The 25,899-nt window shown below is 34.2% G+C and overlaps 1 protein-coding gene across 9 annotated transcripts; it reads left to right on the forward strand.

The window, feature by feature from the left end:
* The first annotated feature begins 665 nt into the window (after positions 1-665).
* LOC142615671 (uncharacterized) lies at positions 666-24,253 on the forward strand. 9 transcript variants are annotated; one of them, XM_075788422.1, is made up of 20 exons: positions 667-906; positions 6,178-6,436; positions 7,506-7,557; positions 7,653-7,730; positions 7,837-7,896; positions 8,013-8,117; positions 9,658-9,768; positions 10,733-10,774; positions 14,193-14,315; positions 14,479-14,555; positions 15,871-15,980; positions 16,053-16,159; positions 16,262-16,304; positions 16,431-16,531; positions 17,031-17,079; positions 18,574-18,644; positions 20,429-20,548; positions 21,127-21,212; positions 23,426-23,471; positions 23,970-24,253. In XM_075788422.1, the coding sequence occupies exons 2-20, from the start codon at positions 6,360-6,362 to the stop codon at positions 24,000-24,002; spliced, it is 1,491 nt and encodes a 496-aa protein (XP_075644537.1). In that variant the 5' UTR covers positions 667-906; positions 6,178-6,359; the 3' UTR covers positions 24,003-24,253. The 9 variants fall into 9 exon arrangements, with proteins under 9 accessions (XP_075644538.1, XP_075644537.1, XP_075644530.1 ...); XM_075788415.1 differs by having other exon boundaries at positions 669-906; positions 6,165-6,436; positions 7,476-7,557; XM_075788414.1 differs by having other exon boundaries at positions 669-906; positions 7,476-7,557.
* Positions 24,254-25,899: the final 1,646 nt, after the last annotated feature.

The following is a 25,899-nucleotide window of genomic DNA, read 5'->3' on the forward strand; positions in this document are numbered from 1 at the left end:
TGGTTGCCACGTTATCAATTCTCATTCAAGAGATAATGATGGACATTAAATTGACACGACACTGAAAAGTTAAGGACCAAATTGATACAATTGAAATGTTAGAAACCAAATTAAAACATGGTGTAGAGTATTGAGACCAAATAAGTAGTTTATCCTAATATAAATGGTCAAAATGAAAATTTTAAAATATGAAAAGATAAGAAATGAAAACAACTTCAGTCTAATTTTTTATTTTTTTTATTTTTATAGATAAACAGTGGGAAAGGTGAAACAGCATTTGAATCACAAACAAGAGGTCGGATAATTAGATAAGATTCATCCCTATTGAATTCTTCAATCCCTTCTTATTTTTATTTAGACGCAAAATATGTAGCATTGAAAATAAAAGTATCACACATTCGACTAAAAATAGGAGGATTTATATCGAAGAGATCATCATCGTCATAAACCCTTGATTACGCCAGATCTATCTAGACACCTCAAAAAGTCAACTAATAATCCAAATTACCTCAAAATCTTGCCCCCCTAATTAGCTCAAAAGTATCATTTTCACAATTCTCTTCAACAAGTCCTATATTCACATTACACACACACACACACAAGACAACTTTGTCGTCATCATACCAAGAATAGTAGGAGATACGTGGAAAGAGCAAAAACATAACGACCTTCCCGCATTGACTTCTAAACCAAAAAAGCCCACACCTTCTCTTCTCTTCTCTTCTCCACCATCATCATTTCCTCTTCCATCTATTCTTTATCTCTCTCTCTCTCTCTCTCTTCTCTCTCTCTCTCTCTCTGGAATACAACATATTAATAACCCCATTTCAATTTTGGGTACACCTTAAACTTTTCCTTATATATAGAGCCTTGAGATCTTTCATCTGTTAATTCAACAAACCGCAGGTACGTACCCATTTGTGTATTTCAGTTATAACTGCTTTCTATATATCTGTTCACTACTTTTTTGAAATTTTAATGTTAGTCCTAGAATCTATGTTTTTTTAAAAAATTTTTTTTTTTTAACTTTTTTATTTCTGGGTATTCACACATGGCATACTGTCCACAATTAATGCTTGTGGCTAAGTTAATTTTTTTAAATAGTATGTGAGATTTGGACCGATCTATTCTGTGTTGTATTTATGAAGTTTGGTGTAGTTGATGAAATGATGAAGTGGGTTTTGATATTAAGGATAGATTTGTCAGTCAGTTTCTCTTATTAACAGATGCAAGTCTGTGAAATACCGATTTAAGCAAATGGGTTCTCTGTTTCCCTGAAATGGTGTACTGTCATGGTGTGTGCTTTAAATCCTTTCAAATTTTTTTTTTGGTGGTGCTGTGAAATGAAATTCTTGTCAATAACCCTTTTGGTAAAACGGTTTCAAACTGCACTTTTTCAACTTACATTTTACTTGAACTTACTCTTTTTAAATACAACCTTTTCAAACAATCCCATTTTAATAATCTGAAAAATAAGCTGTACCAAATGGGCTAGTCACTTGGTGCTAGTCATTCCTGTAAGTTTTCTCTCTGATTTGGAGAGAAAATATTATGTGGGCTTTGGGATAAAATACTTTCCCACCTTTCTTCCTTTCAACTAAGTTTTGTTCTCTACCAAACAAAGGAAAATGGTAATAACCCACCTCTTTTTCTTCATCTTGTACCTATTTCTCCAAATTTTTCACATGAACAAAGTTTGGCTCCAAACTATCTTTTCCAACTCATTACGTGATGATTTATAAGATTATCCATGTGTATTATTTAAACAAGTTACACGATTCTTTAAAAGGGTCATGTGACTAAAACTACTTATGGATAGTTTGTTCAATTGCCACATCATGGGTTGGAGTAAGATAGCTCCAAATCAATTTGGAGCCAAACTTTTTCCTTCTCACATTAACAAGGGGGACTGCACTCCACGAGCAGGAGTTTTTGTGTTTATAATAGCAATATCCCCATTAAAAATTAAATCCTCAACTCTTGTAGGCATCACTCGATGAATCCTAAACACAAAAAGTACAAAAGACTAGAGTTCACGGACATCTGCGCAATGCATTAACAAGTGATCTACAGTTTCCCATTACATTTGAACATATTACACCATTCTACCAATGTTATACTTGTACCTCTCTTAACAAGATTGTTACCTGTTCAAATTTTCTCCCATGCTGTCCACAAAAAAAATGTGACTTTTGTTGGAACTATATTACACCAAATACTCCTCCAAGAGAAATGCACACAATTGGAACCTCTTTAAACCTCATAATATAAACAAAGGTTGAACTTACCATTGTTATTCATCTCCTCTTGAGATGTTTGAATACAGCATGTCAGACAGAGTCAATTGATTCCAATTTCCAATCATTGGAGGTTCTTATAAATATGATATTCTATGAACATTTCCCCTGTCATTGGGAAGCTCCAAATATGAGTGAATAGAAGCATCCTTATTTGCTGCAATTGAATAAAATTATGGATATAATATGCTTGATTCCCACATTGTATGTTATGCCAGAAGCTCACTTTATGACCATTTTCCTGTAAAGCAGAAGCACTGATACCAATTTGTTGTAATAGCAGAAGTTCTATTGCCAATTTGTTGTAATAGCAGAAGTTCTATTGCCAATTTGTTGTAGGAAAGGGCCTTTAGATAACAGTCCTACATAAGATTGATTGTGTAATATGGGTAGAAGATCTCCAAACAAATGATAGGAACAAAGAAAACTAGAAATAATTTACGTGGTATCACTTTTGGCTTATGTACACAGGCAACAATGAGGATAAATTTCACTAACAAAGAGAATAGAAAATAGTGTAGAGGCACTCTCACAAAACCCAAATCTCAATACACCAAAAGTTATTCTCTCATACAAATACAGAGTTCTCTAAGCAAACACAAAGTTTGCGGCCACACCTAAAACACAAAGAGAAGAATTCTCTTCTTTGGGTTGCGTAGCCCCTCTGCAAAGCCCCTTTCAAAGAGGTCTCTTACATTCTAAGTTTGCAGCACCCAAACTATTAGACTAGCCACACAAATCGAAGGAGAGTGCAATAAATATATATTTGAACAAGGGGAAACCAAAGTTAAAAAAAGAGGATTTGTTGCTGTGTATGCAAAAGACATGATGATATAGGCGTGAAACAAAAGCCAAGCTTAACAATGCATGTATTTAATGAAGGCATGGAAATTCAAGCCAATTTCATGCCAGAATCAAATGCATGTATCTTTAAAATGAAGAGAAGTTTTCACTTCTCTAGGATTTCTGCAGAACGTCCTTCATAAAAGCCCCTTCAGAGAGGTACTTCACTCTCACATTTCACATAACAGGCTGCATCTAACGTATATACTAGCTCAAGAGAAAACCAAAGTAAAAAAAAAAAAAAAGGGAAGGAGGATCTGTTGCTGTGCACGCAAGGGACATATATTTAATGTAGGCATGAAACAAAAGCCATGCCTAACGATGCATGCGCTTAATGAATGTAGTCTATAAATCCCGCCCCATCTGCTTTAATACTTCACCTTAAGCTACAACCCTGAGGACTTTTAAATACCCTCGTTGTCCATTGTTCCCAAGCTTCCTCATACTTAATGCCAACATCCCCTCTCCAAAGTAGTTTCCTGTCTCCCATAGCACCATAGCCATTTACCAAATTGAGCTTGATTGAAGGTACCCATTTTTCTCATCTCCAACTCCCCATTCTTAACTGCAGAACATGATGTATTGCACAGGTAGGAATGGTGAATAATAATTGACAGTAAGCTGCTAAAACTGGATAACAGACTATTTATAAGAGTCAACCTTCCGCTCTTGGATATGTTTAACTTCTACCATCCTGATAACTTTGCTCCATTTTCTTTAGGGTAGGATTCCAAATTCTTCTCACTTTGAATGATGATCCCAATGGCATGCAGGATAATTCATTGGCAAACATCCAACCTTACAATGCAAGATATCTGCCAAGTTGTCTATATCATCTTCTTCTCAATGTGAACAATCTCACTCTTGCCTCTTTGTCAGGCTTGATACCTTTTTTTTTTTGGATAGATAATAAGAATATTATTAAATCAAACTGAAAACAAATGAAAGCCAATACAAGGTGTTCATGATGGTGAACACAAAGGAAAAGCAACAAACAAACAAATATCAACAAAGAACAAGAAAAAACTTAAAGAGCAATACTAAGAGAAGAAATAAACTTGACGATAGTGGAGCAATCCGAGAAGCCCCAACACCTAGACCAATTAAATAAAGTCTTCTGGCATAGAGCTTGTAATTGAACCCAGGATTTCTCGGTAGCCTTAAAAGAGCGCCGATTTCTTTCCTTCCAAACAATCCACATCAAACAACCAAGAACAATATTCCATATGTCTGAATTAAATTTTCCCAGCCAAAAACTCCAACAATACACCAAGCTTTCCACATTGCCTGGCATGACCCATTGAGTCCCAAAGATCCGAAACATATAAACCCACAGAAAATGAGCTACCGGACAGTGGAGGAGAAGATGATCCACAGTTTCCTCATTCCGATGGCACATACAATACCTATTCGCCAAAATGCACCCCCTAAGCTTAAGATTATCCAATGTAAGGATCTGCCCATGAATCGCTGTCCACACAAAAAATGCCACCCTCCTAGGGATCTTAGCTTTCCAAACACCCTTCCATAGAAAGTTGGAGGCAGTTGCACCCCTAATGATATTGTAATAGGACTGAGTAAAAGTATAGCAAAACATATCTAATATAAAGGAGATGTTCAACATTTGCAACAGAAAAAACTATGGTATTATCAGAAAAAGTAGGTGAAAAATCATCAAGCTATCACTAGATCTATCCTCAATCTGAAAGCTTAATATGAACCCCTCTTCCATAGTTTTCATTAGCATTCTACTCAATATTTTCATAACAAGAAAAGCCAAAGGTGAATGTGGGTCTCCTTGTCTCTACCACCTGGAAACACCCCCCCCCCCCCTTTCTTTTTTGTATAGGTATGACACAGAATTCTTCAAGACTCCTGATGGAGAGCCATTAGCCAAAGCAAACCCATTCTACCCATGCACTGTAGTTATACAGGAATGAATCCAATGCTTCCATCTTTCACCATACCCATTCTTCCAGCAAGTAGATTTGTGTTGTACTTTTATTTACTCTCCATATATTACTTGGCCTTTTTGTCTTTTTATTAATATTTATTTCTGGAAAAGAAAAAAAAAAAAAAAATTCTCTGTTTGACACATTTTACCCCAGCCCTAATTGGCTTATTGGGATAGTCTAATATGCCATGCTTAATTGTGCTTGTATCCATCTGTTATTGTACTCTTCAAAGTTTCCCTTCAACATAGACTACTCCTGAATTCACTTTACTATGCTGTATTTATTTGGTTTGAATTTTCTGTTTCTGTTGGCTGTCAGATTGTTTTACCGTCGCAGGAAAATACAAAAGTTTTGCGCACAGCAAATGCTTTTCTGTCAGCTTTGTCTGTGCAATTTTCCGTTCTATATAACTCTTGGGGGGGTGGGGGGAGGGAAGAAGCCAATGAGCTCTAGCTCAAACTATTCCTCCTTTCCCCCATAAGAAAGGGTTAAGGGTAAATTTTTGGGTTCAAAACCCATTTCGTGTGTGTGTAAACTTACACCCCCCAAAAAAAAGCCTCAAATTTGCATTAGCTGTTGATATTGAGATGAGGCGTATACAATATTCCCACAATAATTGGTTTATTGCTATGGGCATGTTCTTTTGATGTGTTTTAATTGAGAATATTGTCTCATTGTGGTACACTATTTTCATCAGGTGGCCATAAATTAGCTCTTAACCATTTGATGGTTTTTTCCCATTAGATTGTGGGATTTACTGATACCAAGTTAATATTCGTTACGAATGATGTGGATGTTGGTTGTCAGATAGTTTAGCAATCATGTCATGCACCTGCAGTATCATCAATATGAACTGCTCTTACTATTAGGTGCAAATCTTGTTCAGCTAATGAAAAAGCAATTGTGATAGGTTGTCTTATTTATTGATATGGACTATTAGCACTAATATTTGTTGTTTTTTTCCTTCTCATTTCTAGCAATATTTGGTTTTATGTTATATATTTTGTAATTGTGTTTTTCCTAATGAAACAGAAGTTTGATTATTTTGTTCTTTCTTCTGATAATGTAGTTTTCATTGTTAGTTATAGATTCTTGCAACATCTGGGAGTGGGATTGGATTGTACAGAAAATTTAATTTTGCTTGGATGAAGAAATGTGGAAGAGGAGATAAAGTAAGGTAAAATGCAGGATTCTGCTGGGGATGATGGAAATTCCAGCTATGATGCAATGAGAGGTTGTCTGGAAGAGGACCTTATACAATCCAATGTCTTCAAGTAAGAGTGCTTCGCATCGGCTTGATGATAATGGGGTTCAGAAACAAAGCACTGATTTTGTAGACAGGTACTACTTGAATTAAGTTTGTTAAAGAAGAAATGTGTCAGTGCAAGTATTTATACATGTGTGGAGACAATTTTACCTATCAATTGTGCAAAGTTTTGGTGACAATGGAGTGGGATGAGGTTGGGGTAGGTCTCTGGTTTGATTCAATGATTCTGAATTGAACCGTATTCATTTGAATGGGTTGGTTGGGACATAGCCCACGTATACTAGATACAACTTTTCTTTATGGGAGTTTTCTTTTTTTTTTTTGTTGGGGGGGTTGGGGCGTGCCTTCTCTGAACTGTATGTATGGTCAATATGCTTTGATTAAAGGCGCTAATTGCTCTCTCTCTTTTTTTTTTTTTTTTTCTCTCTCTTTTGATTGGCAGAATTTAGAAATACCGCCACAGAAAATATCAAAAGATTGGAAGTTTCTTGAAAAAGCTTCTACTCTAACAAATAAATGACTGATAATAAATAACTCTAACCAAACTCATCTGAAATGGGACTTTACAGAAATCCTTTTTTTAATATTTTTTTTAATTTTTTTTAAATATCATTATTATTATTATTATTATTTTTTAAATTTAATAATTCAATAGATTCAATGGGAGAGAGGGGAATTGAATCTTGGATGTCTCCGCTAAAGAGAACACAAGGGGGCGCCAGTTGAGCTACAAGGCTCTTGGTAGGACTTTACGGAAATCCATTATTAGCTACTAGCTATGAAACTAGACAACTAAAATCTGTAAGATTACCAAATTACTATTGACGTTGATATTTGAATAAAGCCAATGATAAGCTTGTTGCATACTTTTGCAAAGGGAATTAGAATCATAGACTCAGTAATATAAACAAGTTTGTGAAGAATCCTATCTGGGATGCATGGAAAATTTAGCATGTATATATATATTTTTTGTTTTTGTGGTCTCTAAGGTCGCTCTTCCTTGAGCTTCTTGTAGTCTGCATTATAGAGCTTTCTATCTTTACCACTTGAGGTAGGAAGCAAGTCAATATTGAAAAGTTTGTGTTTGTGTATCTTTTTTATCATATTTTGTAGGACTAATATTGAGAAACAACTTGATTCCAGAAATTTGAAAGGAGATGTCAATTTTAGTCATCTTCAAGACCGAGAGGCTATGGTATTGTTAACTAACATTTCCATGCAGAATATTTGAATTTGAGCTTACAATAATGCTTGATATGCTTCCTTTACACTAACTAAGTTCACAAGTAGGAACTTTATTCACGAGCCAGAGCGCAGGAAGAGGAGATCCAATTTCTTCGTGAACAAATTGCTCTTGCATGTTTGAAGGTATATCATTTCCTCAGAGGCTTTAAGTTACATGCTTATGTTAATTTGTTAGTCACTGTAATTCTACATTTTTGACATGTGAGGAAATACATGTCTTTTGGATCAGGAAATGCGGCTATTGAATGAGAAGTATGCATTAGAGATGAAATTCTCTGACTTACGAATGGTTGTTTATCTTTTTGAGAGTATCTATATATTCTCTCTCTCTCTCTCTCTCTCTCTCCTTTGGTTGTACTTGGTGATGTTGGAAATTGGATTGATGAATTTGATCTTACTTTTTAGGCTATTGATGAGAAGCAAAATGAAGCCATTACCTCTGCCTTAAACGAGTTGGTTAGGAGAAAAGGTGACCTTGAAGAAAATTTGAAATTGACTCATGATTTGAAGGTAAATTTATATATTCTTAGTCAACTCATGCCTCTCTGTACCCTTGCAATAATGTTGATAGTTTGTTATATCTGTTGCATACAGGAAAAGTCCTTTTAGGGTATGTTAATTTACGTAACACATATTCTTAGTATTTATACTAATAACACTTGTACATTATTACACATTTACTCCTTATTATGTAAACACTGCTCCTAAAAACCCCACCTGAAGCTGGGAATAAATGGTATATCATATAATCCCAAATTGTTACATTGTAAATCTAATCTAGTCTTCATAAGGGTTTAGTAAACGTATTTGCAATTTGAGTTCTTGTAGATGCATTTGGGGTAGCAATAACTTTACTTTCAATCTTTTCTCGAACAAGATGGCAATCCACTTCTATATGCTTAGTCTGCTCATGAAAGACAGGATTTGAAGCAATATGGATTGCTATCTGGTTGCCACAATACATGGTCAAAGGTAACTTAGTGTTAAGATTTAACTCCTCAAAGTAGGTGCTTAATCCACATAAGCTCATATGGCATATGAGGTATGAGCTATGGCTATACTTAGCTTCTACACTAGACCGGGACATAGCACTTTCACTTTGCTTCTTACTCTTCCAGTAATCAAGTTCCCTTGTAGAAAGGTGCAATATCCAGTAGTTGATCTTCTATCTAAGGGTGATTTTGTACAATCCGAATTTGTAAACACTTTTACCTGTAAATGCTCATTAGCCTTTTACAAAAGTTGCCGACAGATCAAAAGACCACAAAATGTCCAATTTTGATGAGTAGTGGAGAGGCCCTTTGCTATACTTGGGCTCGAAAGGTGCCGGAGATAAGCTCTATTCAGCTTGGAGCATTGATTACCCATAACGAATAGGCTAGCTCTATCTCTCAATTGCCTATCCTGTGCTCAAGAATGTCCCCCAGTTCCTCAGCAGTTCTTCAAGGTGCATTTAATTGTCTTAGATGAGACTCGGGCTATTCCTCACTCCAAGACAAGGATGTGCTTTTGGAAACTTCACAATCTGAAGAACAGCCTGAGCTATTATTATCCTGATCAGATTAGACATTTTTTTAAGTCCAGTGAGGCCACCTTCTTCAATAGGTTTTGCAATTTGTCCTTCCAAGTAAAAGTTAATATGTTAATCTTTGTATAACGTGTAAAGTTGAGCCCTTGCTAGCTACATGATATAGTCAAACAGAAAATGGGAATATTTGGAAAACATGTATTTTCTGTTACATGTCATTGTATATATTAATGTACTCTTGATTGAGATGTCAGAGATTATCTTTCATTAATAAAGTTACTAAAGGTCATTGCCGGATATTTAGAAGACAATCTAGAAAACCTGGTTGATTGCTCTGATAGTGATATATGAATTTAAGTGCTTAATGGGTGATGCCTTGAATACTTTGGATGAATCAAATCATTTATATTTTCTTGCAATGCTCCTTATCTGTTTATCCTTTTTTTTTTCCCGTCTTCTATTCACATCTTGTTTATAATTTTATTTGGTTAGCTGTTTTTTAATGGTATGCTTATTCTCTAGGCTGCAGAGGACGAGAGATATGTCTTCATGTCTTCCATGCTTGGGTTATTGGCTGAATATGGTATTTGGCCGCGCGTTCTAAATGCCTCTGTTATATCCGATAATTTAAAGGTATCATTAGTATGGAATACAAGTATATGTAATGATAAACTGTATGGAATTGACTTGCACATCATTTAAGTGCTACTTATCCTTTTTACTGAGCACAAACCCTATGCTATGGTTCATCATGGAAGCAGATCTGGTGGTCCCAAGCCTTAACATGCTTTGCCAAAAACCATCCAAAGGTCCCATGCAGTGCTTCTATGCGCTACATTAACCACTTTAGTCATTCTGATAAGAGACTTTATGGTATTATTGGGACAAATAAAACAAGAATTTTGGCCCTACAGGTGGTGGATTTTGAGAGTTGGATGATAAGTTACTTAGAATCATAGTGTGTTGGGACATCCTTGAAAGTGAATATGAGCCTTTGCAGAAACTGTGCGAATATAATCCTCTAAAGAAGTATTTTTAAGAAAAAAGAAAGAGTATTGTAGATGGAATTTAGTTAAGTTTTATAATGATGAACAATTTTTATTTTTTATTTATTTTAAATGTTCTCAAAGTCGATGTATGGTTGAAAACCGATTGAAATCCATGTCGTTGATTTTTGAGTGGTGTAGAGTCGAACATTTTTGTTGGACAAATGTAACAACCTTAGTATTGCAAATTCTTGAGCTAAAAATTTAGATATGATTCTAGTGTGTGTATATATATATATATATATTTTTTTTGATAAGTAACATAAAGATTTTATAAAAAAAATGGCACAGCCCAGTACATAGGAAATGTACTAAAGGGGCAGTATATTTAAGGATGCAATATTTAAATCTCAGTTATTATCTGTTCCACTTACTGGTATTTTTTCTTTCGTTTTTCTTTCCCTGGTCCCTAGCTTGAAAGGTATTTTCTCTTTATATTTTTCTTTTTGCTCCATTTAGGCCTCTGCTTTTAGGCCTTTAGGAGCAGTTGGAGACTATGCTATATGTTGCTAAATATCAGTCAATTAACCAATTTTCTTGAATCTTTGTAGCGATTACATGATCAACTGCAATGGAAGATCAGAACTTCACATGTAAGCTTGCCACTTATGGTTTCATTTTTTTTTTTTATTAAGTTGTAGGTCTTGATGTGGTAATTATGCAGTGACCTGTTTTTTCCCTTTATATATAATTGTCATTTTCATTTCATCACTTTGCAGTTCTTTTTCTTTTTAATATTTAAGTTTTGGGCAAATTTTGTTTTAAACCCCATAGATTAGAAGTACCCACACTTTCAGAAGTTTCAAATTAATGCCTATACTCTTAAAAATTTCAATTAAAACCATATAACCATCTACAATGACGTTGTTAATAGAAAATATGTGAACAAAATGATGCTGTGTGGTTATTGGTTATTTCTTCAACACGTATATCTTAGTTCCAAATTTTTGGGGTTGGTTATGGATCTTCGACAAATCAGTCAAGTTCAACAACATGTATTCTTTTCCTTCATTATTATTTAACCTGAAGTTGTACTCTTTGTTACTTCCTTAATTGATGAAATTTTTTACTACTTTTACTAATGTTATTTTTGGTTTTCCTTTTCCTTTTTTCCTTCCCTTTAACTTGAATCAACTCATTCTTTCTTAATGGTGTCTTGATCGCTCTCACCTGAACATAAGCAAATTGTTTTAAGCGATTCTCCCTCTTCTTTTCATCAATAGGGGTCACCCCTATTATTAAGTGCGTTTCCTTATTTTGAATCCTATCTTTCCGTGTATTTCTCCTTATCCATCTTAACATTCTCATTTCAAATATATGAATAGGTTGCTTTTTAATAGCTCAAAATTTAGTACCATCCACAGAGTGTACCTTGTATCATAGCAGTCTTATAAAATTTTCCCTTTAACTTAATAGGTGTTCTACGATCACACAGTACCCATGATGCTTATCTTTGTTTCATTGACATTGCTCTTATCCTATGATTCACATCCTCTTCAATCTCTCTAGCTTTATGGATTATTGATCCAAGATATTGAAAGCTTTTGTTCTTTAGTATCTCTTGACTATCAAGTCTTAATCCCCTCAATTTTTGTTTCTACTTTACTAAACCTACATTCCATGTACATGTGAATATTATATATGGTCTCTAATTCACTCTAGGCCACATGGTGTTGTTCTGTTTAAACTTTAAGCATTTTCCATTAGCAGCATCACATGTAATGGGTTTATGGTTTGAATTAAAACGTCTTTGAAAGTGTAGGGTCTAATTCTAAACTTCTCAAAGTGTAAGGTTTAATTTGAAATGAACCCTATTATGTTGTTTAAATTATAATTTATCCTATGTATTTTTTTGTAGCAGCCTTTGTCTTTTTTCCCCTAGTATAATATACAGAAAACTGCTTCCAAGTACTTATATCTGAGATGAACTCATCTTTAATAGTCGCTCAGACTTTTGTTTCGCATGAGTACTTTGGTGGTGTATAGGATGTAGATTATAGTTGACAATGCATAGCAGTTATGTTTATATTTCTTCTGGGAATCCTTTATATGTGGCATATATTATCATCTCTTTAGTTACCTTCCTCTCAAAGGTATGTCTTGCTCATAAAATACCTGGTTGTAAGTCATAAAACTAGATCTTGTAAGACTTGTATGTCATAATGTGAGGAAAACGCTAGTCACATCTACGCTATACTCGAAAAGGACTAGTCAAGTTACAAGTAGGGCTCCTTGCAATTGTTTAAATAGCCAAAATCTACCTACTACATGCTTGGTATGAAACTCAGCACACATCTATTATAATAATTGAACGATATACCACCTACTGATTGGGATTTTTTTTTATGTTACTAATTAATTGATTAAATGTTTTGGGAGAGCAAAACAAGAGAGGAACTCTGGGTTGAGTCAAGCTCTTGCCAAACATTCAAAGGTCTAAAAATAATTACCCATTAACATATGGATAATTTTGACCCAAAGCTAGGTCTATTGGATATGTATTAGGTCAATCTAGCTTATATTAGTGATTATCCAAATGAAACTTGACTAGTCCTTTAGAAGTGTAGTGCAAGTGTGGTTAGCGCTTTTTTTTGGGCCGTTACAAAATTGTAATACCCTGGATTTTTTGGATTTGGATTCTGAAGGTGCTGTGCAAGCATGTGCTCAGTCTCACATTGAGTTTATACAAGGTTGATCTGGCTATGTAAGTGATGATGAGGATTCCTAATTGTAACTTGACTTCTCTCTTTGGGGTATAACCTAGATGTGACTAGCACTTTTCTTGGATGACTTATGTGACACTGTTTAATGTTATAACTCCAGTTACTTTGCTTCTTACCTACAACAATATCTTAAAGAAAATGTGTCTTTTGTAAAGTTCCTATGTACATGGGTTCTGCCTCTTTTGGTGCTTTTAAATTAATTTTACTCCATACAAAAAGAATTATCTACTCAATTTGTGATGGAAGAAACTTTGATATATGTGATGAAATTTAGAGTCTGACTAAAATGAAGCTTCCCCATTTTTTTCGATGTGTCTTATCTATTTATATATGTTTCTGCACAGACAGAGGCATATGTGTATGTGTATTTATGTTGATAGATAGACACAAACGGCATACATATATATGTATATATTGGCATGCAGCGATATGTTCTCTGTATAGCATGCCATTCCCTTGGAACTTGGTGTGATGAGCAAAGGTCCTGCCTAGGGTGACCTTCTTTTCTTGGGCTGCTTCTCTAGGGAAGATTTTATCCACTAAAAGTCTCCAGAAGAGAGGTATTATTGTATTGGATTGGCGCTGCATGTGTAAAAGGTGTGAGAGTCTGTAGACCACCTTCTTCCTCATTGCCCATTAGCTTAAGAGTTGTGGACAATGGTGTTTTGTCTATTCGGGCTCCAATGGGTTATGCCGAAGAGGGTTATCGATTTATTTGCAGCTTGGCAAGGACCCTTTGGAAGGCATAGAAATATAGCCTTTTGGAAGGTTGTGCCACATTGTATCGTGTGGTGTGTCTATGGCATGACGGAATGATAGAAGTTTTGAGGGATGTGAACGGTCTATCCTAAATATTAAAGCCTTCTTTTTCCATACCTTGTTAGACTGGAGTGTTGCTTTTCACCCTTCTCCTTGTTTTTCTCTTTTAGATATGATCGAGCATTGTAATTTGAAACTTTGATTGTACTTTACCCTGAGTACACGGCGGTGTGTTTAGTTTTTTTTTTTTTAATAATTTTTTTTTGTTGCTTATAAAAAAAAAAGGAAAAAAAATGTGGGTTATACAAATATATGTGCATTTTCATAATTTCTTTGCATGCCTTCTGAATTAGTACATCAAGACTATTTCTGCCTTCTGCTTTTTGAGTTTTCTTTACCCCTAAATTTTTAACATGGAGATGCTTTCTTCATGTTCATAAGTTCATACTTTAACAGGATTATACTATAACTTTTTTCTCATTGGTTGTACTTGAGATATAATTAAAGCATGTGCTTACTCTTGTCACAGGATAGAATGAGAGAATTAATATCTGTAGTGGACAATCTTGGTGGAAATAGCTCTCATGATAATGACAGCCCAGATTTTGACAATTTGAGAGATCAGCTTCATCATACACCCATGGTACTATGGGCATGTAATCTACTTGTGTACCTCTCATTATATTTTATTATTCATTTTATTAACTTGTGCTTATCATACCTATCCAAAAAAAAAAAAAACTTGTGCTTATCATTTTATCATCGGTTTCTTTTTTGTTAATATTCTTCATTTAATTTTGGGGCTCCCAATGCAGGGTCCACAACCAACTGGGGATATGCTGAGATATATGCAGCATAATGATCTTGCAAATATATCATCCAATATTGATAGGTTGGCTGTTGGCATGATTTATTCTGTTTGGTTCTAGTTGTAAAAAGTGTCTTGATCCTCTTTTCCCATAACTACTATGAAGTTCTGTTTGGAAATTTATTTTTAGTCTCCTTCTGAATAGTTATGCTGCATTATTTCTTTGCTATATGTATGTCTTGTAATTAGAAAAGATTGTTTTGAACATTATGAACCTGTTCTGTCTATGAGAATAAATCCTTAGTAAGTGGAGGATATGCCGAGATATATGCAGCATATTGATCTTGCACATATAAAGAACCCAATGCTGAATAGTGACAATCTTCAAGATTTCTCATATAATATTGATAGGTTGGCCGTTGGCATGATTTATTCTCTTTGGTTCTAGTTGTAAAAAATGTCTTGATCCTCTTTTCCCATAACTTCTATGCAGTTCTGTATGGAAAATTATTTATAGCCTCCTTCTGAATGGTTATACTCCATTATTTCTTTGCTATATGTCTTGTAATTAGAAAAGATTTTTTTTGAACCTGCTGTGTCTATGAGAATAAATCCTTAGTAATTGGAGGATATGCTGAGATATATGCAGCATGATGATCTTGCAAATATAAAGAACCCAATGCTGAATAGTGACAATCTTCAAGCTTTCTCATCCAATAATGATAGGTTGGCCATTGGCATGTTGTAAAAAATGTCTTGATCCTCTTTTCCCATAACTACTATGCAGTTCTGTTTGGAAAATGATTTAGAGTCTCCTTCTGAATAGTTATATTGTGTTATTTCTTTGCTATATGTCTTGTAATTAGAAAATATTGTTTCTGAACATTATGAACTTGTTCTGTCTATGAGAATAAATCCTTAGTAAGTGGAATTTTCAGAGCTGGTTTGCTCTAGACTTTTATTGACTAGCATCTTTGTAAAAGGTACAACTGAATGTTTTTTTGTGTTTGTGTTATTATGTGTCACCTTGGTCCATTTGTCATTGCATAACATGACTAACATCACAAATATTGCCAAACACATAAAATGTGGAGTTTCAGGACCAGCCAATGGTTGCCTCTTTTCCTCTATATCTTCCTTGATTGATTCCCTGAAAATTCAGCAGACTACCTGCAAAATTGTTCCCTTAATATGAACTGTTATCTGAGTCAGAGTTACCTTAACTGAAGAATCTGTTGCTAAATCCATTTTGAATTCTGAAGGAATGGACGTATTATGAAATAAGTTATACTAATAATATCTATTATTGTAACTAAGAAATTACTTCTTTTTGACATGGTAAATAGTTACTCATTTAGACTTTGTGACATTCTTCTTACTATAAGTCATATTCTTGTAGGAAGATGGCTGACCCTCTAACCCGCGGCTCAATTTATAGCAGCAATGTGAGGAACAAAGCAGAAACAGAACCGGTGCTTGATCCTGCAGACAATCGCTCTGTTTCTGAAGGTAATTAGTGTTTTTATCTAAGAAAGAATGAGATAACTGTTATTAGAATCTAATATGAATTTTTCAATATAGAGGGCCCTGGCATAGAGAACTTTCAGATTATTGGTGATGCAATACCAGGATGCAAGCTTCTTGGATGCGGATATCCTGTACGTGGGACTTCTCTGTGTATGTTTCAGGTAAAATTCCTCAAAAAATCCTTTTCGGTCACAATTTCTACTATTTTTTCAGCATTTGTGTTCTATGGTTTATTCATGTCCACAATATTTGTTTGCAATCAGTGGGTTCGTCATCTTCAGGATGGCACCAGGCAGTACATTGAAGGTAAGCATATGAACCTGGAGTTTTGCAGTAGTGTTTTTGTAAATTAGATGCTATTTTGTGTGGCATAGTTATTTTTTAGAAGCTTATCGTATATTTTATTGATTTATTTAGTGTTTTCTGATTCAGGAGCCACAAATCCAGAATATATTGTTACAGCTGATGATGTTGATAAACTGATTGCTGTTGAGTGCATACCAATGGATGACATAGGCCATCAGGTTTTCTATGTAATTTATACATTCATAGATGTTTTGTACATTTATGTGGTGAATGGTTTATGTCCCGCTGAAAATCCTTGCATGGTGTCAAGACCTGATCACTATCTCTCTCTCATAAGTAATAGGATTCTCCACTTCCCTGTGAGTGCTATATAATGTACCTAGTTTTAATTCATAAAATTTGCAAAATTTTGAGGATCTAAAGATTTGCTGCAAGTAGTCAATCTGATAGTGCTGCCTTCTTTGATTGCACATTTGGCATGATGCTCCTTGGGAGAGAAAAACTAGTTCGTATTTCTTTATTTTTGGCAGTGTCATTAGATCCCTTGTAAGTTATGTTCTGGTTTGCAGCAAATGAAATTATATATTTAAAATTTGCGAAGTTAATTTCTTTCTTATAACTTGCTGTGGCTAAAAGCATCTGTCATTACTAATGAGAGCTTTTATATAAGTTGTGTGCCAATTTTGTCTTCCTGATTATTTTTGCTTAATTATTTACTGTCACCAGGGGGAACTAGTGAAGCGTTTTGCTAATGATCAGAACAAAATAAAATGTGGTAAGTGTCCTGTACTGAAATGTCCTTTAACTAAAGTTTTTGATAATTAATGTGACTCACCAATTTTGGCATATTCATGTGTAATAGATCTCTTCATAATATTTGTCAAGCATTGGGCAAGTTTCTAATTAGGAGTGAGATTATAGTCTTGTTACCACATGCTTAAAGTTTGGAAATTGAAGTTTATTCTTTTCTTGTTATATTATTGACGTGATTTAAATTTACAATCTCTTTCAATTATGAGTTTGACCAAGAATAAAAATATTCATCTAGTTTTACTTAATCCTTTTTGTAGTGTTAAGAGGCTGGGAAGCATGGGTGTGCCTATTTGTCTGGCGCACTTGAGTAGGATTCGCACGGACACGCTGTGCGGCTGTGGGTGCGGCTGCACGCGCGTCTGTGGATGGATTTTATTTATTTATTTTTTTGATTTGGTCCAATTCAGTCTGATTCGGTCTGAAACGGTCCAAAACAGGACCCAAATCGGTCCGATATGGGCAGAAATTCTTGTCAATAAAATAAACTTAAAAATTAGATCAAAACACACCGTTTTGTCAGCAGACTTTATAGGAAAAACCCTAAAATCATCTCAATTCTCTTTATTATCTATTATTGCTCTTAAATTGGTATATGTTTACCATTGTATGAAAAATAAATACTTAGCAATATATAGAAAATAAAAATATATTTAATAATTAATCAATAAATGTATCCCGCCGCACCTGTTTCCTATGTTTTCAAAAATTGCCGTGTCGCCGCACCGCACCGCACCCCACCTGAACCTGAATCCACACCTGTACTTTCTAGGTTAGAGGTCATTTTATTATTTTAATGTCATGGTTGTGCATCAAACATGTTCCTTGACCTTCCATGATGGAGACAGACTACAGTAGTGTTCGAAATGGCAATTGTGTTTTGTATATCCTCACATTTTGGAAAGGCCTATAATTTTTGCCACTCAGTATTTTATCTTAATTAATGTTGTTGTGAAAGTTAATAAATTACTATATATTAAGTGCCGTTTTATTGAATTACTGAGTCAAAAGTTTGGTTGAATATATGATTCTCCTGCATAGTATCAAAGCCTGTTATAATTTGATTTAATAACTGTTGTTTTGTACTTAAAACAATGATTGTGATAACTGTGGTTTATTACCAATGTTTAATATAGAGAGAAGCTGAGAAAGTTGCATTAAGTAACTGGAAGGCTTAAGTTTTTCTAGCCTTCCTTGGACAAAAAGGGTGCTAGTCACTGAAACTCGACTCATGTCAAATATAGATCCAACTAATTGGGTAAGAAGTAATGAAGAAGGATATGATATATAGGTGTTATAGGGTGCAGTTTAATAAAAGTTATTCCATATTAATTCTCAGCTATAGAGCAGTGTGCATGAATGATTTTTAGATGTTTATATTTCTTCTTTATATGCATTACCCCCACTCCCTTCCCCCAGTGTTATATTATTTGCATTTCTCTGATGAGCTACTTTTTAGACCCTGAAATGCAAAAGGAGATTGACGAAAATATTGCTCGAGGACAAGCCATGTTTAGTGTTCTATTTCTGGTAGGTCTGCTTCTGATTTAATAGTTATGTCATTGAAGTTTTCCTTTTAGTTATGATACCTTTAGAGGATGTATGAGTTAGCATTGTGAAGTTTGAAAAAAGGGAAATAAATTTAGCTTAATGGCCTTTTTTTAAAAATATTTTTTTCTGTAATAATAAACAATTATTAATAAAGATAAGCTCTAAATAAATTGCTTCCAAAAGATTACAGCCGAATATCTTAATAATCCATAAACTAGACTCAACTAAAGAATTACAAGAAACCCCCCAATCATTGTACAACATTTAAATAAAAAATACAAAAAATCATCCATTAGTTGAATTATGGATATCTCCATGTCTTCAAAAGTATGACAGTTCTGCCCCCTCCAAATTGCCCAAGTAATACAATGGGCCGACAGGGAGTCAATACATCCTTTTCCAGCAAGATAAGACACGTACCCTATTTGGCATCACATGTTGCACCCAAAAGCAGAAAACTCAAAGGACCACAAATCATGAGCTGATGAAGCAAAAGATGATCCATAGATTCTTCATTGTCCTTACACATACATCCGCAGTTTGCCAGAGCCATGAATCTCTTGATTAGATTGTTCTTGATATGATTATTGATTGTCAAAAATCTTATTCAACGTAGCTGTTCACACAAAGAAAGCTACTATCTTGGGCAATCTACTGTTTTGAACATACTTCCAAGGGAAATTACTTCTATTAGCATCTCTCAAAATGCATAACACTCACGAACACTGAACTTGGCCATTGCTATTAAGGCTCCACTTCATACAATCAGCTCCTTTAGAAAAAGGCAGATCAGAATATAATGAATCCAAGAGGGAATTCATCCAACTCAACTCCCAATCATGAAAATTGCAAGTATTTCTTAAGTTCCAATAACGGAGCCCATCCTCACTTTGGTGCATAGCTAGGACTGCACAGAAGTATCTTGCTTTCAGCAATCAAAAACTAGTCTAAGCACATCTTCTTTAAGGAAGATCAAATCCTCTCACCATCCCCTACTTTGTAGGAAAAAAGTAGATTACTTTTGTTCCCCTCTTATTCCTTTCTACTGGTTACATCCATGTGGGCTATGAACAACCGAAGTAGTCCAGCCACCCTCTGCTTCGCCATATTCAGCAGCAATAACACGTTCTCAAATGTGATCGCACTCCTCTTTAAACCTCCATAACCACTTAACCAACAAGGCTTGATTAAAAGTGGTTATTTTCCTAAATTTTAACCCTTCATATTTAGTCAGGTAAAAAAATCTCTCTCTCTCTCTCTCATGTATGCATGCACCCACATGCAGATTGTTTGAGGGAAAATCATGATTTCCATACAACCTTTTTTTTTTTTTGGGGGGGTGGGGGGGGGGGGGGACCAGATATCCTACTAGCATATATATTGAGGGAACAATAATTTTTCTAATGAATTATTTTCCAATGAACAAGGAATGGCTGAAGAGAGAGTTTCCAATAGATTTCGGTGCCAAACACCTCTTACGTTCTTTCTAGCAAGTTTTAATGCCTTTCTTTTCACTTGGCATGAGGTCCCTACTTATCCAAAATAAAAAAGGAAAATAGAAAAAAGAAAACAGAGGAAAAAGGCATGAGGTTCCAACCCCTGCCAGGAAAGAGAATGCAAACAGAATAGAAGTGATATGAATCTCTAACTTTCTGAATGTCGGTCACTAACTTTTGTGCAATGTTATTAAAGTCTTAAAATTATGTTGCGGCCTCTGTATAGCTTTAAATATAATGTGACATTTTCTAAATCATATTTTACAGATGGATTCTTCTGAGAATTGGGAGCCAGCTACTTTGTTATTGAAACGGTCAAGCTACCAAATTAAGATCAATAGCTCAGAATTTGTGGAAGTTAATGAGAAATTTTCGAAGGATCTATCAGTAAGTTCTTTACTTTGAGAAGCATGCCTGTATTTTATCTTAATTATATTTCTTGTTTGGTAACGTTCATTTGTAATTGTCATCAACACAATTTTGTTTCATGGTAGTAAAGAAATTGTTTGAGCATACACAGTATGGTAGTATATCTTTTTTAATTCATTTCATATTCAATTGTATCGTATGACTTTAATAGAAGAGTTTTAAAGTCGACAATTATTATAGGGTCTATTTTGATAAATCAATTATTTAGAGGTGTCTTGAAAGTTCAAAATTTCTTATACTAGATAACTGCCTTATCAAAATTCCTTTGTTTTCACTTGCAAAGATCCTTAAAATAATAGTATTGTAATTAGTTTCTCATAAAATCTTCAAGAATTTGCACTTCTTTTTCAATTACTAAAAAATGTGATGGGGCTATGTAAATTCTTAAGTGACTAGGCCTATGCATGACATTTTTGAATGCTATGCTTTAATGAACTTGCATCTGTTATTTCAAAATTTTCTGAAATTGTTTGAGAAGGTTTTTCTTTATTGATTAGAAGATATTGTAATTATTTCCTTTGTCATTGTTGTTGCAGATAAAAATTCCCAGTGGGCTTTCAACTCAATTTGTTTTGACATGTTCTTATGGAGCTTCTTATCCCTTAAACACATACAGCGTTCGGTAATTTGTTAATTTTAAGCATGAAATTTTTGTTGAATTCATATTAATGTCTATATCCTTTTTATCTTGGAGCGAATTATGCTTATTATAGTGTATTCTTGAGGCTTACAATTCTTATGTCTATATTCATGTTATTAGTTCTAATGATTAGATATAGCTTTGATACCATGTGAAAATAGAAAGAAGAAAATAAAAGAATGTAGAGAGTCAAAGCAGAAGCAAGAGAATGAGAGACAATTTATATGGTTTGGCCTGATGACATGTCTATGGAGGAAAGCCCTTGATGGCTCCATCTTTACTATTAAGCATTAGGTGTTACAATGACCTGTTGATGAAGTTTTATAGTAGGCTAAATCTTAGACTAACTAGAGTTACAAGACTTGCCAGCAATAAAAGTAGAATTAAGATTTATTTGCTTGCACACCAAGTAGGATTGGACTTGGGCTTGATAATGATTGGGCCTTGATATCTATAACATTTCCTTACAAACTCAAGTTGGAAACTTGAAGACATCTTGAGTTTGGAGAAAAAGTAAGACCTTGAAGGAAATCATGACCAAATTGGATCAGATGTGTTGGATGTGCACCAAATGAAGTGCAGATGACAGGCTAGAATGAAGGCCAGATGTGTGTGATGATTAAGGCTTGAATGATGAGCACAATGCATATTATACTTGTGGAGGCTATTGAACAGAGGTGCGGTACTTTGCTCGAAGATGATAAAGACGTTTGATCAGAAAGAAAGCCAAAAAAAGGATACTAATTAGAGGTGTGGTCTGAGTAGGGCAGCCTGAGGATGATGATGAAGATGCATGAGTAAAAAGAACACTGATAGAGGAAGGGGCAACCGATCAATGTGATCAGGCCACCAATCAGTTTGGTCCGTGATACTGAGCCAAGATATTGAAGACATTTGATCATAAGCGAAGTAAAAAAACCAAGCGCAAAAGAAGATGCTTGTGCCTATTAAATGTAGTTGACATGAGAAAGATGCTTATGTATATGTCCATATGCTATCCATGACAAGGAATAAATTATGATGATCCTATAGAATGGTTGACAACGATGGTGAAAGAGAGGGCCTTGACCTAGCACTTAATAGAGGCCACGTAAGCTTAACACAGAACATGTAAAAGCCTGGATCATAGAAAGAATCTCACTATGCATAGCAATGGCACAGCTTGGCCCCCATACCTGTGGCCATATAGGAAGCCACCATTTATAGATTTCAGCTCCTCGATTTGGGTGATTGTGAAGTACAATGTTTATGATTCTTTTGGTATCACCACGCCTACTTTGTAATAGAGCCGTAAATATTTTGTAAAACTAGGAGGTGGGGGAACAATCCTATATTCTTTGATTGCCAGGTTCCATATGACAGAAAACAATATCAGCGGCCAGGCCAATTATGCCGTTGATGCAAGCACATAAGTTGAGTGGAATATGCTTGTTCATGCTCTTTGTAAAAAATCAAATGTTTACATTGACTCCAGAATCAAAACCATCTTCATCATCAGAATGAGAGTGCAGGAACATGGCAGTCCTTGAGGTGAAAGAGTCTTGGCCCATGAAGAGAAAACTTGGAATTTTTTTTGTGAAGAATAGTGGTGGCAGTGGTAGCCTTTGACTAGAAGACTTGGATTTTTAAGGCAAGACTGAATTTGGCTGTGGTGATTCTGTGAGAAATAAATTGAATGGTGATACCGTGTGAAATTATAAAGAAGAAAATAAAATAATGTTGAGAGACTAAGCAGAAGAAAGAGAAAAAAAAATGAAAAGAGAGAATTTATGTGGTTTGGCTTGACAGCCAATGTCCATATAGAGAAAAGCCCTTAATGGCTACATCTTTAATATTAAGCACTATGTGTTACATTGAACCAGTTGATGAGTATTTATAGTTGGTCAAATCCTAGACTAACTAGAGTTACAAGACTTGTAATACTGGTAGAATTAGGATTTCATTGCTTGCACATCAAGTTCCCCCCTCCCACCCCTCCAAAAAACAATATCCTTCCCTCTGCCATTGACTGCTTGCCATATTAATGCCCCTCATCAGCCTCATGGTAAAGGTCCTTATGTCTTTAATATTGTACTACCAAGTTTAGTTTGAAAATAAAAAGAAGAAAGAAAAATTATCTTCAATGCACTAAAATCTATTTGTTTTGTCTTAACTGTAATGATGTCTATTGTGATGCTGTTTTATTTCTATTGTAGATTGCGCGACACTCTTGTGTTGACTACGAGAATGTTTCAAAGCAAGGTATTGTTTCTTGCTAAAAAATATTAAAATATTGAAGTTTTCCATACATTTGTGTGGGTGGTATTCCTGATTGTTGACTACTTGTTTTTATCCCTGTTAGAGAGAACTGTTGTATATACTTGTTAACTGTTATAACTTACTAATTTTTCACCGGCAAATGCTAAACTCTTAATTCTGTGCTGTTGACTATTATGGTTATAGAAAAGAATAGTTGTTAAGAGGACATGAAGATACGCTACTGAGAGTGCAATTTTGATAATTTTATCTATGATGCCTAGTTATTCAACGAGAACAGTAGTTGTTTTGAATACCTTTGGTTTTATAGCCTTCAGGCAAAAGATGAATATTATTAAAACTATAGATGCAATTTTGTTTATCTTGTATTGATTAGAAACTAATACTGCTTGCATAGTTATGTGCTTTGACTCAAAATGCTTTGATATGGCTTAGAATTAGATTATCTGACCTTCATACTTAAAACTTTTACATTTTGAGCAGGCACTAGATGAAAAGAGGAAAGGAAGAGCCTAGACTCCTCTCCGTTCAAATAATGTTCATAGGCATTATTTATTGGTGATAGTAAAAGAGAATAAATCTGAATCACACTCTGTATTTCATTTAGATTGACATCATAATTCGCTCAAATTTATTTATTTATTTATTTATTTTCATTGTATTTTTAATTATCATTGAAACTCATAGCTAAAAGCATAACAATTGTATCACATTTTAGCTCATAGCAGGTTGTATAACAAACTTGTATGTGATTGATATGCCTTCTATTTTTTTGCGCCCCTAGGACTGGATTTTTAATTCATTACTTGTTTGATTGTTTGAATGGCAGATTTCTTTCCTCTCGACTATGAGACTATCAATCACTTATTCAACTTGAAACTATTTTAAAGTTTAAAAGAGAGAAAAAGAAAAGGGTAAATTGCAAATTAAACTTAAAGTTTAGGGGTGTTTGGATTTTACATTTTAAAGTTTCCGAATTTGAATTTTACAACTTAAAGTTTGGAAGTGTTTGGATTTTACATCCTAACGTTTCAGAATTTGAATTTTACTCCCAAAAGTTTGAGGGTGTTTGGATTTTACACTCCTTTTTTAAAGAGTAAAATCCAAACATTCCTAAAATGTATGAGGTAAAATTCAAATTCTAAAATATCAGGGTGTAAAATTCAAACATTTTCAAACTTCAAGTGGAAAAATTCAAATTCTTAGGTGTAAAATTCAAACACCTTCAAACATCAGGGGGTAAAATTCAAATTCTAAAATTTTAAAGTGTAAAATTTGAAGATCTCTAAACTTTAGGGTGTAATCTACCATCTACCTAAAAACAAAAGAAAAAAAGTGATAAATAATGCAAGAGATTTTTTGTTGATTCCATGACTACGTTTCCCAAGCAATCAAGAGATATCTTTGCAATTGATTTTGGCTGAAATCTTCCAATATTTTTCACTTTTAAGGATGGTATTTTTGATCATGTGGATGCTGTTTTGGCCGTCCACCTATAATATTCTGAGTGGATGTGAATTTCCATACAACACTCAATCTTGGCTAATCAAATGGCATTAGCATCCTAAGAGCATTCCCGTTTGATAATTCTATTCTATTCTATTCTATTTTACCATTTTAAAAAATTACTTTATCAATTATACAATACTATTTTACAATACACTCAAAATCCTATGTTTTATTTTACCATACTCCACATTAAAATAATATATTTATACAATAAAATAATATATCTACATAATAAAATAATACATTCTGAAGAGAGAAAATGAGAAAATGGAGAGAGGAGGTAGATTTTTGTAGGTAGAATAAAATAATAATTTTTAGATTTAGAATGTTGTTATTGTACCATCGCAAATTTGTGATGGTACTATAACAGTATTGCAAATTCTTTTAGCTCTAGCAAACCAGTTGTTGACTTTTGTGCTGAAATGGTAAATCTTGGCAAGATATGACATATACCATGTCAACTACGAATGATCTAATAAGTTTGCTAAATTGATTAAAAAGTCAATTTAGCAATCAATACCCTAAAAACAACTTCTATAGTAAAGAAGGCAAAGTTAAAATAATTTGAGTGAGCTAATTGTAGCTTAAAAACTCAAAACAAAAAAAAAAAAATTTTAATATGGGGTGTTAAAAAAATAGTAGTTTAATGTGTTGATGGTTGTGGTTGTTGTTTATTGTGTTGGATATATTATTTTATTATGTTGTTTATATTATTTTAATGTGATGGAAGTTAAACTAAAACTTTTGATGTTGAGTGTAAAGTGAGGTGTTAAAATTGATAAAATAGTGTTTTGAGTTGTTAAAAATTATATTTTTTAGCTTTCTTAATGTGAATGCTCTAACCAATGCGTTTGTTCATAAAGTCATCTTAATTGTGGGCATGACATGAGATTTTCTTAATTAG

This window comes from Castanea sativa, chromosome 11, assembly GCF_040712315.1.
Source record: "Castanea sativa cultivar Marrone di Chiusa Pesio chromosome 11, ASM4071231v1".
In the NCBI taxonomy this organism is placed as follows: Eukaryota; Viridiplantae; Streptophyta; class Magnoliopsida; order Fagales; family Fagaceae; genus Castanea; species Castanea sativa.